The sequence below is a fragment of the Pezoporus flaviventris genome, unplaced genomic scaffold (genome assembly GCF_033815535.1).
Source record: "Pezoporus flaviventris isolate CSIRO_AGI_PZ_B2104156 unplaced genomic scaffold, CSIRO_AGI_Pfla_v1 ptg000002l, whole genome shotgun sequence".
NCBI classification, from domain to species: Eukaryota; Metazoa; Chordata; class Aves; order Psittaciformes; family Psittacidae; genus Pezoporus; species Pezoporus flaviventris.
This window is the reverse complement of record NW_026892550.1, coordinates 12,660,554-12,676,541: the sequence shown is the minus strand read 5'-3', so window position 1 is coordinate 12,676,541 and position 15,988 is coordinate 12,660,554. Positions and strand designations below refer to the sequence as shown.

The 15,988-nt window shown below is 42.3% G+C and overlaps 1 protein-coding gene across 1 annotated transcript in view; it reads left to right on the top strand.

Annotated features, from left to right (window-relative positions):
- The first annotated feature begins 4,590 nt into the window (after positions 1–4,590).
- FBXL5 (F-box and leucine rich repeat protein 5) overlaps positions 4,591–15,988 on the top strand; it is a 35,793-nt gene continuing 24,395 nt past the window's right edge. The window contains exon 1 of the mRNA XM_061469416.1: positions 4,591–4,758. Within this exon, the coding sequence (XP_061325400.1) occupies positions 4,633–4,758 (126 nt within the window). The 5' untranslated portion in view covers positions 4,591–4,632. The remainder of the gene's footprint in view (positions 4,759–15,988) is intronic.

The following is a 15,988-nucleotide window of genomic DNA, read 5'->3' as shown; positions in this document are numbered from 1 at the left end:
AGATTTGCCTATCTGTTCAGGGTGTCCAAAACCTGTCTTAAACACATAGCGAAAATTTAACCAAAGACTAAGATTTCAATTATTTTTAACACACTTGCTCATTCATAGAATCATAGAATCGTTAGGGTTGGAAAGGACCTTAAGATCATCTAGTTCCAACCCCCCTGCTATGGGCAGGGACGCCTCACACTAAACCGTATCACCCAAGGCCTCGTCCAACCTGACCTTGAACACCGCCAGGGATGGAGCATTCACAACCTCCCTGGGCAACCCATTCCAGTGCCTCACCACCCTAACAGGAAAGAGTCTTCAGGAAAGACAGATTTACCCAGAAAAGCATGTGCAGCGTTGTGCTTGATATGGTGGAGACATGGTAAACACTGTACTTCGGTTACTTCTCTGATGCTTTTTCTCCCCATTTCTCTTCCTAACCTCTCTGAAACATGGCCATGCTGATAGGGCACCAGCACGTTAATTAAATGGTTTCAAGTTACTGCTTTGGATTCAGGATTAGAGAGGACAACAATCGATGGAAGTCTATGTTTTTATTATCACTTTTTCTGCAACCAAATTTTGTTCAGTTACTTCTGGCCTAACAGAAACCAGAGGCATCACTGATGGGACCTTCTATTTAGAACAGGGTAGAAATTGTTACAGAGTTTTGCATTGAGACTAAAACTTCTGCTTAAATTATATGGTATAAATTGAAAAGACATAAAGATGGATATCAAGTTTTGTATTAGCCTTTCTCTAAGGACACACCCATTCAGGACTCTTCAACTTCGGGAAGATGTGGGTGCTGCTCAGTGGTGTTCTCCAAAAAAGAGATGACCTGACATAACATCCCAGAGGTAATGGAAATGAGTCAAACAACTGCTGGGATTCCCATCTCATCCTATTGAGCTCCCTTCCCTCTGTGGCCACTTCTAGAAACAGAACACCAGTCCAGAAGAGCCTCTGATTTGACTCAGCCCAGCCACTTTTAATATATGTTCTTAGTTTTGATTTAAATTCTTCATATGATGGCTAAACTAACATGCCTTGGGAAATTGTGCACTGGTTTGATAGCCTTGAGTGTCAAACCTTATATCTGGCTTGAACTTGTCTACCTTTAGCTTCCAGTCATTGGATCACATGATGTCTTTGTGGTATTAATAATCTACCCTCAGAAATCTTCTGTCCTTGTAAAGTCTTGTAGAAAAGGACCAAACCTCCCTTTAAACTTGTCCATGAAAATGTCAGTATTTTAATCCCATTATCAGCCAATTTGCCTTATTGTACTGTACTTCACTGCCACAGACTGGCTGTCCCATCTTGCCTTCCAAGCTCTGGCAGTTCACACTGGATGCATATCGCTGTCCCTCACTCTCTGCCTCTCTCTCCTAGAAGAAGTTATTGCCCATGAAGGAGAGTCAGCAAAATTAGCAGCATATCTGCTCTGGAAATATTTTAGTTCACCAACTGAAAATTAACTCAAACGATCATGAAATTTGGCATATTATCTTCTGCACCCCTGGAAGCTGAGGAACGGACACGTTCTCTCTTGTTATTTCTACCAGATGGGAGTGGTAACTTCCAGCAGAGCAAGGTGCAACAGGAGGGAACATTAATCCCTTATTACTACTCAGGCATGAACTGCTGGCAGAATAACCCTAATTCTGCATGACTTCATGCTTTTGGCCTGGAAATAAGACTTTGGAACTGCTCATACTGACAAGCTCCTCTGTAAGCTAAGAACCTCAACAAACATTATTTCTGGAGGGCTTGTGTCTTTTGTGCGTAATTCAACTTACAGCAGTAACCCAAGGCCCCAGCTGCTCCCTAGTATGCTATGAATCAATCTTTGTGCAAGAAATGCACAAGCCCAAAGCCAGAGCTGTGCTTATTAGCCAAGCAGTAGATACAACCACCTGGCCAGCTATGCAAGACCTCTGCTTTACCTTTTTCTTCTCTCATGTTGTCAGGGTCCGACTGGGGGAAACCCCAGCACCGGACCCTGTTTCAGTTCATGATCCCAAGAGTGAAATGAAGATGCCAATGAGGTCAAGTATCATAATTGATTAGTTGGTTTATTACAAAAAGGCAGTTATTATTAAAAAAAAGGAAATTGTAATAAAGGGGATAGCGATAGGACAGACAGGAAAAAAGGTAGAAAATGAAGCAAGGATTTGGGGTGCACAGAGAGATAGTCAGCACCATGGATCCAGCAGTGTTTCAAGAATCCACTGTCGTCGTCACTGGTGGTGAGAGTTCTTCAGGGTTCATAGTCGGACCACAGGGTCCCCCAAGAGTCCGTGGGAAGTGGGGATCCTCGTGGAGGTGCTCTTCTGGAGTCCCCTTGAAGGTACCCTGTGAAGTGTCTCTTGGAGTTGCCCTCATGGCAATGTCTCATGGAGGGTGTCCCTTGGGGTCCATAATAGTCATCGGCGGAGTGCTCTCACAGAAGTGTCCTTCTGGAGTCATCCTCATGGCAATGGCTCCCTGGCAATGTGCTTCCCCCTGATTACCTTTTCCCTCTTTTATAATGAGTTGGGGGCACTACCTCTGTTCTTCATGTCATGTATTACTCGTTCCTGGTGGACCAGTTTCCCTGGTCTTGCAGCCAGCTCTTCAACTGCACCTGTCTCCACACACAGAGGTGTCTGTAGCAATTCTTGGGATAATGGGTAGCAATTCCTCACACCAATGGTACAGTTAATGGAAGGGTCTTATCTCAGCTCTTTCCCACTCATCCCTCAGGCAATGGATGGTGGAGTCCCAGTTCAGCTCCTCACACCCCAGGCAATGGATACTGGAGTCTTATCTCAACTCCTCACACCCATCTCTGAGACAAAAAATAGGTGGATTTCCACCTTAGCTTCTCAGACCAATTTTTGAGACAATGGACAGTGGAATCTGACGTCAGATCAGTCTCTCACACATGTGTAACTTTTTTTCCACAAAGTTGTACAAATTTAACCTTCCAAGATTCATACATATTTGCAAATATGATTTAAGTAGGCCAGCATGTTCAAAATCCTTTGAGGTGGAAAGGAAGAATGGAAAAGGAAACACCCAATACCGTAATTGCTTAAGCCTCATTTCCTTAGATAAAGAGCTAAAAAGATTATTGTGCACAGTGTGATCTAGATAACCCTCATTGCATGGTCTCTCTTTCTCAATTCACTATCTACTACTTTTACCAGCAACAATTTCACATTTTATACCCAGACATTAGTTCATTGAGGAATACTGGAATAACAACATATGTGTGCCCTTGCTTGAAATACTTCGATCTGTTTACAGTTAATTGCTTACATCTATAAATTGGTTTTTAGTGTATTTAATATCTGCAATGTAGATTTTGTACAGTAATAGTTTTTGGTCAGAAAGTCTGCTGCATTTATTATATGTTTGATGGTATGTTTGGGGGACAGTTATTACACATTGCCATGCTGGTCAGCAGTTTTACTACACATTGCCTTGTTGGCTGACAGCTATACTTTTTTTCCAAACTGGGTGTAATCTCAATTCTGCTAAGTGTTCCTGCTGGTTTAGAATTGTTGCATGGGCAGATGAGTATCAAAGGTTGGTGTTCCTGCTTGTCTTAAGATGTTAAACACATTAAACTCTACTTATTTGGCACCAATGCAGCAAGAAGTTGGTTGCAGATTGCCTGCTGCAGATCAGTTCGGGCCATGTATGTCTGCAAAATGATTTGGGTTGGAAGGGACCTTAAAGATCATCCAGTTCCATGGGCAGAGACACCTCCCACTAGACCAGGTTGCTCAAAGCCCCACCCAACCTGGCCTGGAAGGCTGTCAGGGATGGAGCATTAAGCTGCATCAGGTTGGATGTTAGGAAAATTTTCTTCACTGAGAGGGTGACCAGGTATTGGAACAGGCTGCTCAAAGAAGTGGTGGAATCAGTCCGTGGAAGTGTTCAAAAAAGGTGACAATGAGGCCCTTAGTGGTTTAGTGGTGGCCTTGGCAGTGCTGCAGTAATGGTTGGACTTAATTATCTTAAAAGATCTTTTCCAACCTAGGTGATTCAACGATCCACAACATTTCTGTGCAACCTATTCCAGTACCTCACCACCCTCACAGTGAAGAACTTCTTCCCTATTTTATCTTAAAGCCATTAGCCCTTGTCCTGTCACTACCGGTCCTTAAAGGAAGCCCCTCCCCAGTTTTCTTTGAGGCCCCCTTTCGGTATTTCCCTACAAACACTACTTCCTATGCTCCTCTTTACCCCTCAGCACTCTCATCTCCAAGCGAAACGAGTTGTCCTGGCTTCCTGTGACGCCCAATACAATTTTTAACTCCTTCCCAAGGCAGAAAACCTTCCGTGCCTCTGAGGTGCCGGGTCACCCCGTGGGACTCAAGGCCCGGTACCAAGAGGCAGCTGCCCGGGAGCAACTCCCGCGGCTCTGGTCAGCCGCCCCCCTCTCCCGCATTGGCACTGCTGAGCGCTGCTCCCCGCCCGCAGACGCGGATTAGTCGTCCCGCCCTGAACCACAGCAACCCCAAACCCTACCCCGCCGCTGAGGGACCGCCTCCAGCCCGCCACAGCCTGCACTCCGCGGGAAGGGGCGGGGTCAGCCTCGCATGCGCAGTGTGGCGGGCCGCTCTCGGCGGCGCATGCGCGGTGCGGATGTTAGCGCCGCCGTTAGCACCGCGGCTCTATGGGGAGAACATGGCTCCCTTCCCTGAGGAGGTGGATGTTTTCTCGGCTCCGCACTGGCGGATGAAGCAGCTCGTGGGGCTCTACTGCGACAAGGTAGCGGTGGGGGCGGCCTCTGCCCCGCGCCCTGGAGGCAGGAGGGAGGGTTTCGGTAGTGCGCAGCTGTCACCGCCCCGGCCCCGCCGGCAACTTCTCCTCAGCGCTGCGGCGGGGCTCCAGGTGCCCCGGCCCTTCCCGCCACGGGCAGCGGGGCTGCTGGTGCCGCCTTCTCCGACGCGCCGCGCTCGGCCCCTTCACACCCGCGCTCCCGTCGCTTCTCGTACCCCAGCGGCTGCGCGCCGACCCCGGCGGGGTGTCCCGTTCTGCTCGGCCGGGACCACGCCTTCTCGGCGGACCGAGAGGCAGGGGGGCCGGAATCAGCCCGCGGACTTGCAGCCCCGGGGCCGGCCGCGGCGCAGCGGCAGCCGCTGTGCTGAGGGGGGAGGCGTGGGGGCAGGAGGCGGCGTGCACGCCCGTTCTCGTTAGTTAACCAGTGCCAGGCACCGGTGCTGTGCGTAGTACTCGCTAGCGGTCTACAAGCCGCTGTGCTCGCGTTTATAATCGCAGCGATTAATTGGCGAGAAGCTTAAAGATACCTTAGGTAGGGTTTTTCATTTTAACTATGTATAACGTAGACAAAAGTTATTTTTTATTCTTGCATCAGGGTATTTAGTAGTGAAGAGTGATGTGTCACCTGAAAGGCAAACTTTGCTGCAGCAGATTTGAGTGAAATGGAAGGGTTTCAGGAAAACACTTCAGAGCCAGTACTTGTACTGAAAGTAGTAGTGCCTCCCATCTCTGGGCATAAATGGCTGTTTGAACAACCAGATTGGCTAGCAGACATGTAAAAGGAGGGTGAAGTTACATGAGAGATAGTATGATAGCTTACTGCTGCCAGCCGGATGGGGAGTTCACGCTTCCTTCCCCTGTTTTCCCCATGCCACCTTGTACTGCTCTGGGGCCCATCAGCTCCCTTCGTGTAAGCCTGTTCAATTTACTGATAGGGTAGAGAAAATGCGAGTTGTTTTTTGCTAGGTTAGCTAACTAAACAGGCTGGGCAGAGGGGCTGGGAGGGGAGAAGGTGAGAACTTGTGTAATTTCACTGTGCCTTCTATCTGAGTGCATTTACAGTTTATTTTTAATCTCTGGTGGCATGAAAACTTGTGATAGCTTAACAGAGTGGATTTTACATGAAGGGAAACTAACACCTGGGACTCTGCCTCCTGACCCCCAGCAGCAGTGTTAGCATGTTGCTGACAGCAGCTAAACAGGTTTTGTTTGAACCTCCAGATACAGTAGTTATTTAGGTTTTGTTCCTAGGGAGGCATTTCTGTCACTTTTGAGCCTCCTATGAAGTTCTGGCCAAATTTACCGTGACTTGATAAAAGTAAAACTGCTTGGGCAGGAATGATTCGTAAATGTTGGCAAATTTGATTAAAGCTATGTGGTTTGCAGTATTATATTTCATTTTCTAAAAGATTTCATACAGGGGTTTGCTTGCTTCTTTTTTCTTTTGAAGAAGTGCAAGCAGGAATGAATGAATGAATGCTTCAGAAAGTGCCAGTCTTGCACCCTGTAATCCTGTTTCAGAACTTGGAGACTGTGCCTGGCCTGTGACCTTTGTATTAGAGTAATGCTAGCTTTGCATCAGAAAAACCTCTGAACTGTTTGCCTTTCCTTTTTGTGTGATTGAGGTGTAATTAGATAAGACTGTAGTTCTGCTTACACGGCAATTATAATCTCTAAAGCCATTCTCTTTATAAATTTGGTTCGTCCTTGAGGGGTCTTTAATTTTGTGAGTTACATGTTAGCTGCGGTTTCTTACAATCCCTGTACACTGCAATAGCTGTCTGTTAGTGGCTGAATTTAGTAAATTTCACCAAATATTAGTTAAGGTGACAGAGGTGCATTCATGCTTTGCTTTCCAGGGGAACAGCTATAATGTTATTGGTGGGTTAAGTATGTAGGTAGTTAAATAATCCTTTAGGACAGTGAGAGACACCGTTTATTTTGTTCTTCCAGGACTTGCTGTGAGATAGAACAGTGAATCAGAGGTTTAAGATGTTTGGTGCATTAGGCAAGTTACCTACATTTTTAACTGTTGCTAGCAGAGATTGCACTGTATGGTTGCTGCATTTGTAAGTGGCATTTTTGCCTGTGTTGTACATGGTTCCCTGGACTTGGATAATAACTAAAATTCTGTTTAGTAAGAAAACCCACAATGTTACCAGATCTGTTGCCTACTCTAAGTATATTAAGTCCTCAGAGACTGTACCCCGCTGTAGGTAGTGGGGTGCTACAGCAGGCAGTCTTTATAGTTGAAATGCTTTTCCTAATGCCTGATGTCATCTTTGCTACAAATAGAGCAGATTCAGTTTTCCTGTCTCCAGTGAACTGCTCTTCATTTTCAGACAGATCTTGTGCCGATTGACAGATTGTAGCTGTATTCTCAGTTTTAGTTACCTGTCTTCTGGCTTGAGCAAGCTGATTCATTCTGCTTCATCACATAGGTCAGGCTTGTTGTATCTCAGTGTACTTGTTGCTTTTGTGAGGACAAAGCTGCTGTTCTGTAACAATTTAAGCTATCTGACCACCGCTGTTACGACTGCGTGGCTTTCTTGCTCCCATCAGCGCTTGAAGTGACTCACAAAGGCTCACAAAAGCTGGCAAAACCCATTTCCACCCCCTCACCCTCTACCTCCTCTTCCCCCAAGCATGGTGGTTTTTCTGCTGATGTAGTGCTGCCAGAAAGAGCTGGTCAGTTTTGCACTGAAGCCAGTGTGAGACAGAGGGTGGGACTGTGTCAGCCAGAAAATAGATTGGCTTAAGCTACTGTGAAACCTCAGTCTAATTATGTCTGTTTTCCTGAAATCTGTTGTGCAAAATGGGAAACTGCTGGTGTTGAGTAGAGCAGATGCGTTTTGGATGTGTTATTTGTGTTATTCTGCAATCTTTTTTTTTAACAGCAGAATGCTCTCTTTGTGCTTCTCTATAATCCCTTGTGTCTCTGAGGACTGATTCTCAGGTTTCCTTTCATATTTGTCATCTGTCGTCTATCCTGTGTGGAGAAGTGCACGCTTCTACAAGTCAGCATGTCGAAGTCCAGTAGAGACTGTTTCTGTTGTCACATTATGGTCTTGTGTAGCACTTGTATATTACCAGCTTCCCTGCTTTCCAGCTGTGGCTGAAATTATCATATCTGTCATGAGGCATCACAGATTTCAACTGATCATGTGTTGAAAATGCCATTGTGGTTTGGTTGGAAACAGTGGTAGCTGTGGATTGAGAGCACCATTTGCGAGTGCTTGAGCCACCTTGTGATTTCCTGTGGACTGTATTAGTTTGCTCTAAGGCAAAACAGTATCAAAAACCTTCAAGAAAGCATGATCTCTAACATAAATCATCTTCCTCTTAAGTAGTTCAGTTATCAAAAGGAAATCAGATTCTTTCTTCTAAACAAATCTGTACTGGCTGATGGTTACTTCATTAGCTACAAGATCAGGGCTAAAGGAGCAGACGCTGGTCTAGACATGCACTGTGATTAAGTTTTGGCTGGGCCTTCCCCAGAGACAAGGCAGTTGGTATTGCTCTATGGGATTTCAAACTTCCTGCTGTTTTATGGAGTTACTGAAGCTGAAGAATGTATTTTCAAATCTGGGATTGCCCAGCAAATTCAGTCTGCTTTAGGAAAATGAATAAGAGAAATAATTATGCTTTGAATGCTGTAGTGCAAGTTATCGGTGATTGTTCTCATGGTGTTTTGTCTGCTTCTCAAAAGTAGGGAGAGACTTCATACTGTGACTGGGTGGATCTATCAACTGGCTGTTGCTGGAAGGGTTAATTGTTGATGATATCATCTGTGCTTATCTGGCCCCTTGATGAGCAGCTACTTCATAGGGTGCACTGAACCGAGAGGTGATTCAGTAAACCCAGCTCACTAAGAGGTCAAACAAGCTCCAGAACCAGGTTGACAGTATTGTAGGAGGGAAAAGGGCTAACTGTTGCCCAAATAAACAGCAGCTTGAATGGCTCAGCTTTATTGTGAAACCTTTGGGTGTTTGATCAAAAACAGCTAAGGTCCTCCCCCTGTTTGCCTGACTTCAGTCTTCTGTGATCTTGCCTTTCTGCAGAAGATCTCTGCAGTTATTTTTCATGGTTCAGTAATCACTTTGGCTAGTTATTCCAGGAAATTCAGATCAATTCTGTCATGTTCTGCTGACTAGAATGCATTGAACTTGTATAAATATTTAACGAGTATTTTTCTTTTCTAGTCTGTATTTCTGACTCCTTGTTAAAAATTGCCAGAAATATTTTTCTAATTAATTTCCTCATGAAGACTTGAGCAAAGACATTTAATTTTGCTGTTGTCATCTCTGCCTTTCCTGTTAAATAGTTGACTTAAAGTATCACTTTTCTTCTTTTACATATGTATATATCATGGTTTTCTCTGTTTTTCTGTGTCTTCCTTTGAAATCTAAAAGCTGTTGTGTTCTAATTGCCTGCAATGAAAAGTTAATTTTTATAGGGTTCTTTTCAAAACTTCTGTATAGCTAAGAAGTGTCTCTCAAAGGTTTCTTTTGATAACTTGCATTTCTCTTTAACCTTTATGTCTGTTTCACTATTGTCATTCCGTTGTTTCTTTTCCTTGCAAGCTTTGGCCTCTGCTGAAGAGAATGAATTGTTTTCATGTGTTAAATTTGTGATGTTAGAGTAAGGATATTGCAGATGAACTATTTTAGGATTGAAAAAATACTCCTGTATTAAGTTGAACTGAGCAGAGAATTCTATGGTGACGTTATGATTATACTTTTTTTGTGGCAGCAAGAGTGACTGAAATCTGAAAAATTAGACAAGTTATCAACATTCTGAATTCATATTTCCAAGTCAAGTATTTTTCAGTTGGTGTCCTTGAGAACAGAATCTGTTCCATGAAGACAAGTCTCTGTTTCTAATCAACAAATGTTAGTAAAGCTTTCTTTTTACTTCTGTGAAATTCCTTCTCAGTATTTTGGTACGCTGCCATTCATATTCCACTGCGTCTTCAAATACGTGTGTGTTGACTTAGAAATGCATAGTGTTTGGTTATTACCAATTAGCATTCTGTAGCATTGAGCACTTGCCTTCACCTACGTTTAGAATGAGTAAACACTACTTTACTATTAGTAAGTTTGCAAATGATGGGCTTCACTATCACTGCAGGCAGAAGATGGAAGGGAATTCCTTCCTCCTGATTAGCATCCAGAGATAGGTGAGCGATTTGCTGTCTGTTCCTCTGACTATTTCAGCAGACACTCTACCAGTAAACTTTCCATCTTAGCTTCTGAATGCTGAATAGTTCAGTAACTTGTTGCTGTACCTATTGGGAAATGACAGCTGTGAATTGATTTTTTTTTTTCATGCAGAAGAATATGTTGAAGGTGAATCTGGAAGTGACAATGTGCTTCAAATATCTACTTTTTAAAGCAAATGCATTTGAAGTAAAATGCCAAAGGAGATGTGAAGTGTGGGACAGCAGTGGTAAAACATGTTTGGCGTTTAAGTGAAGCTCCCGTGAAGCTCTTCAGACCTGCTTAGCAGTTTGAATCCTTATTTTGAGGACACATCTAGTTCTTGTTGCCATCTCAAACTGTCTAACCATTTATTTATTTGTTTTTTTTTTTCTAATAAAACACCTATTTTTTTCTTACCTCTCAGATGCTTTGCCCTTTTGTTTCTCTTTTTTACCTTCATAAGAGAAATCTGAGGGTATTCTCATCTGCCTGATACAGTTGCAAGTTTTTTTTCCAGGTAATTCCTTAGCACGTTTTTTTTTTGCCTTCAAATTGCAGGAAAGAAAGGTTTTCTGTTCACTCTTCACATGTTGCTCTCTATTTTGCCCTCTCTTCCAGCCTGCTCTGGAAAGCAGTGATAGTGTGCCTTTGCCTTTTCTCTGCTTTGAGCAACAACGTGTTCTTTCCTACTCTGTGGCACAAAAGAAAACGGAAGAGAGAAACTGATGCCATCTAAAAAAGCCAGAAACCGTAGCTGGTGCGTATCAGTTTGTACAGGTTTTATGCAGCATATCCTAGCATATGCTTTAGCTGATTAAACAGTGTGAGCTGTAATTCTTGAGATACTTAGCTTTTTGTTTTTGCAGTTAGTGCCCAAGATGGATTGAGCTGGAGTGATTTTTTTCAAGTGCCCACCTTTTATCGTGTTAGAAAATTGCAGTGACTGGTGCAGAGGGGCAAAGAATTTTGCTGTGTTTGTAGTTTGTGAGGTACTGCACTGGGAAAATGGAGAGGAGCCTTGAGGCTATTTTGCTCTTGGTACTTTAGATATGTCCTGATGGAAAGCCAAAATGCCAGGTCTTAGCAGAAATCTCTGTGAGGATACAAGACAGGAAAGAAGTCTTCTGTGGCATCTAGAATGCATATGAGAAATGCTGTGATACAGATAGCTAATTAACAGCATAATTGCAGGTGTTCATTATGCTTTCATTTGAGGCCCTTTTATTTCATATCCGCACAAGATTTTTCTGTAATGTTTTTTTTTTGGGAGGGTTCATCTCTGTAGACCTTGTGGGAGCCTGTGTCCCTTCATCCCTAGTAGACTTCCACTTGTAGAAAGGAACCTCATGGTGGAGGATGCTTAGCTGATTTTACCAGTGCTTCCCAAGCCGTGCTTTCTGCTGCAGTCCCCAGGGAGGTCAAACACTGTAACAGTTGCATCACTGAAAATCTTGGTGCAGTCAGTCCTGTGTTTTTATCTCTTTGTCAAAAGCCTTTCATGATTCAAAACCTGATCTATAGGTGCTCATTAGAGAAATTGGCTGTGTATATAGTGCAAGAGAGTGATATGAAAGAGCCTAATAAAAATACAAGAGTTTGTTTCCACCTCCACTGTGTTCTTATGCTTGGCAGTTATCAGCTTGACCTTTAGCCTTTCAAAATATAGAGTACAGGATTTTACCTGCCCTGTTGCTCTTTGAAAAACAAAATAGTTTTGTTTGCCTTAAACTTTGAGTTAATAGTGTTTAGTTGCAACCAGCTGACAAGATTACATAGAGGACAGGATTATATAGAGAAGAGGATAGACAGATGGGCATTTGAAAGTTTTGGGTTTCTTGTTGAGTTCTGCCAGATCTTGTCCTGCCTGCCTTATTAATTACTATTACTGTCGATTGACCCACAACCCAGAAAAGCACCCAGGGTAGAAAACCTGTATTACTCCTCTGATTTAAGGCTTCATACATCTGAACAGCTGGAGCGTGAAGTAACTTAGCTGATTCTCTTAGTATTCACCTTATGTACCTCTCCATAATGAGTAAGCAAAGGAACAAGTGACACTGAAAAGTGGTTTCTGTGTTTTTTTTTTTGTTTTGTTTTTTTTTTTTTTTTGCCAGGCTACGTCAGCACTGTGATTATTCTTGGGGACCATATAAATTGAAATTCTTGTGCATTACTAAATGGGGCACTGCATGTAACTGGGTGTCGCTGAGGGCTGTCAGACTGGTGCGCTGACCAAGTGAGAAATGAACCCACTTGAAAAGGCACAACTTCTTCTAGGATCAGTGCACTAAACACGTTCGTTGTGTAGCTGCATGGTTTTGAGAGGGTATTCCAGGGAAGCGGTAGGGGTGTACAGCTGGAAGCAGGGGCAGGACAGCTGTTTCTGTCTGTTTCCTCCTCCACCCCCTAATTTACAGCAGATTAATGTGAAACCGCATGCTCTTGGTGTTGACACAAGCACACCTTATGGTCTTTGTCCCTCAGTTTTCTTGCTCATAAAATTGTGATAATAACTCTGCAGAGTTCCAAGTTCCTGTCCTTTGAATTATAGTGCTATTGCGTATGTGAAGTGATATTACCTAAAAATGTAAGAGGGAGAAGTTGTAGCTGACTAGTAATCCATGCTGCCTTTTTTTCTTAGTTCTTCCTGGTGCTGTTGTAGTCTAAAAATGTTAGGTTTGAGGTTTTTTAATGAAAGTGGTCTGCCAGCTCTATAATGAAAAAGATTTTACTATTTTACTAATGAGTTTAACATCTGCTGATTTAACTAGTGGTGGAAGTCTAGTCTGCACTGATCATTAGGAATACTGTATTGCACCTCCAGTGGCAGTTGGCTTCTTGTATAGGTCTTAATGAGCACAGTTGTTACCCATAAAAAGCAGAATCTCTAGGAATGACCTGTATGTGTGATACATGAAAAAGAAAAGTTGCCTTCATGTTTTTTTAAGATTAGTGGTTGCTCAGAAGTTACAGGTGCTTATAGGGAAAACTTCAATTGAAATGAAGCAGTTTGGGGATTTGTATCCTCTTTAAAATTCTTCAAGTATTCCATTTTAAATTTGTGAAATCTTTGGGCACAGTGGAAAAATAAGTCTTCCTTTTCCTGTTCTCTTTCCTTACATTTTTGTTGTTTTCCAGCTTGCAGTTGGGAATACAGAGATAATTTGTAGCTGGGAAAGTTAGTACACAGCATAGAGTTTGCTTACTGCTGGGCTAGTCTGATAAGAGCAGAAAACTTTTTCCTTATTTCTGTTTGCTACTTTCTCCTTGCCAGCTAATACTATGCTTGGATATTTTTAAGGAAGAAGCAAACCTTTTCCACTCATTAAATGTATTTTTGGCATAAATACTAGGAAATAACTGTTTCAATTTACTCACTATAAGCTAACACTTTAGGAAAATTGTTTTCTTCTAAGAAGACATTTTTCGGTATTGGCAAATACGTAAAATACTTCTAGAAACCAAGTAAATACTGTGTTTTGCTCAGTGATTTAATTACCAGTCTTGAGCTTTATTATTTATTCACAACATTGTGGATAGAAATATCTGTCTTCATCTGACAGAAAGTTTCACTTTTAATGAAAGTACTAAAGCCACAAAGGAGATGAGAGTTAAATGTAGATTTATCTTCACTTGAGTGTCATGAACATGAAGCAGTGTATGAATAGCAATTTTTGTGAATCTTGCCAGTCTTGTCATTTTGCTCTCGGAGCACAAAACTGAAATAATAGCTTACAGTAAGGCAGGATGTTTGTTTGCCATATCTCTGTACATTCATCTTGACCATGTTAATGGCTCTGTTGTAGTCCAGCAGAGCTGGACACTCACCTCGAGCTGCTTTATGACTGCCAGAGCTACACAGGTTTTTCAAGCATAGCTATTCTTTAATTGCATAATTTTAGATTTAAAAAAGATGTACATCAAGTGATTTCTTCATTGAGTTACTTTTTTTTTTCCTGCAAAGGAAGAATGGAATTACCTGATCTTGAATCAATGGTAGAAAACTTCTAAGATTTACTTTCTAATAATCTTAATCCTAGTTTACATTGCTTTCAGTTCTGATGGAAAAAAAACCCAACACAATATTTCTGATTTTTATTTCAGTCTTGAGTTGTAAGTATTGTGTGCTGCAGCCCCTCTACATTGACCAGTTAAGTATGAAGAACTTTAGAACAGCACCCTTCAGTTAGCCTATCTGCTTGTCATGGTGTTAATTGGAATAGATTTGGTATGTTTTGTGACCCTGTGCTTTACTTCACTGCTGGCACCACAGTGGCCCTGGGATTATTGATGTGCCTCCCCCAGTTTACTTGAAATAAAGTTGATGTGTGTGGTTTTTGGTTGGTTGTTTGGTTTTGTTTTTTTTTTATTAATAATAAATAATACTGAATTTAACAGCTCCTGGATACTTCTGGAGTATGCTGGCATCAGCCAAAGATCTCTGAAGTGTTTCTGATAGAATTTGACTGTTGTTTGGCCTGTTGCTCAAGTAGTTTGGATTATGTACAATCTTAAATTTCATGAGGCTTGTGGAGACACCAGGCCTCTTCTGTTTGTGGGACCACTCATCAACTGGAGTTTGCATTCCAAACACAAAACCGATTGCGCTGTAACTTACAATTTTTTAAATATGATACCTTCAAAAGTCCAGAAATGTCCCGGGTATCTTTAACACCCCTTAGATAATTGGTTTAATGCAGTGTGTTTTAAGCCTACTAGGGGAGCACACATCCGCTGTGCTTTATATTTTTTTCCGGTCAGCCAATATTCTTGATACAGTCCATTTCCTCTGCCTTGCTGCTCTCCTAGGATTCTCTGCCTGAGTTTGGGGGATGGTGGTTTTCTTTTTGCACTGCTAAACCCCTACACTAGTTTTTGTTGTGAAGAGCTGGTGAAAGTGGACCTCAGAGTGGAGCAGCTGCTGTCTGTTAATAGTCTTGGTCCCCTGTCATAAGACTTCATCAGTCCTGGTAATGAAATTACAGATATGACCAAGTGGCTTTGTTGCTAGGCTACCTGTCCTCTGAAAAAACACTTTTTCTCAGCTTTGGCTGACATTTTTAATGCACCAATTTCTGATTCAAGTACAGTCATTAAATTTCAGTATCCTCTCCATAGTTCCTAATGTCTTGCATATTTGCTGGAAACCCCAGTAGGAGAGGTGTATATGCAAGCGTTGCATATCATAGTGGCTTCTAGAACAATACATTTATAACAGGAATTCTTAAATTGCATGCACAAATGAATTCTTTATTTATTCTAGATTTGTGGATGGTAATAGGTTTAACAAGTTTCTGAGTCTTGAGAAGACTTCAGGTCAGGAGGATGAGAAGCTGTTATTTTGTATCAGAACCAGTCTATTTATTTACGTATTTGTTTTTAAACCTAACAGCAAAACACAATAGTTTTGTATAATCTTCCTCTTGCAGACTTCAGCAGCTTTGTTTATGTTTTTATGTCAATCAGAATGTCAATTTGGGAGCGGATGGGATTCCTGGGGAAAAGGGTCTTTGGGGAATGACTTCAGGTATTGTAGATTCTTATGGGTAGAATGAGCAATTTTGAGATGATCCTTGATCAAGAGAAATGCTACATTAGAAACCAGACTTCACCCTTACTGTGGTCTGAACTGCAAGCAGCTGGAGGTGAGGAGCTATATTGAAAAGGTTTTTTTACAGTTATCTTCTGGGCCTGTTCAGACTTCTGCTTTTCAGTGTGGGAAGTCTAGCCTTTAGTTTCATCTAGAACTGCTCTGTGTATTGCAGTCTTGGAGCTTAGCATAGGATAGAAATGGTCTTCAGAGCCAAGTTCTTTTCCCATTTGTGATCAGTGCATTAAGAATGCATGCCTCCAATCCTAACACAGTGCATCGCAAATGCAGGAATTTTTCCTGGCCTGACAGTAGTTGGTCTAAAGGAGGAAAAACCAAAGAACACAGCGCTTAGCGTTGTCCAGTTTTCTACCTCCACTGAGGCTAAGTAAATTTGTTTTCCCATTATAACAGTCATTTTGCTCCT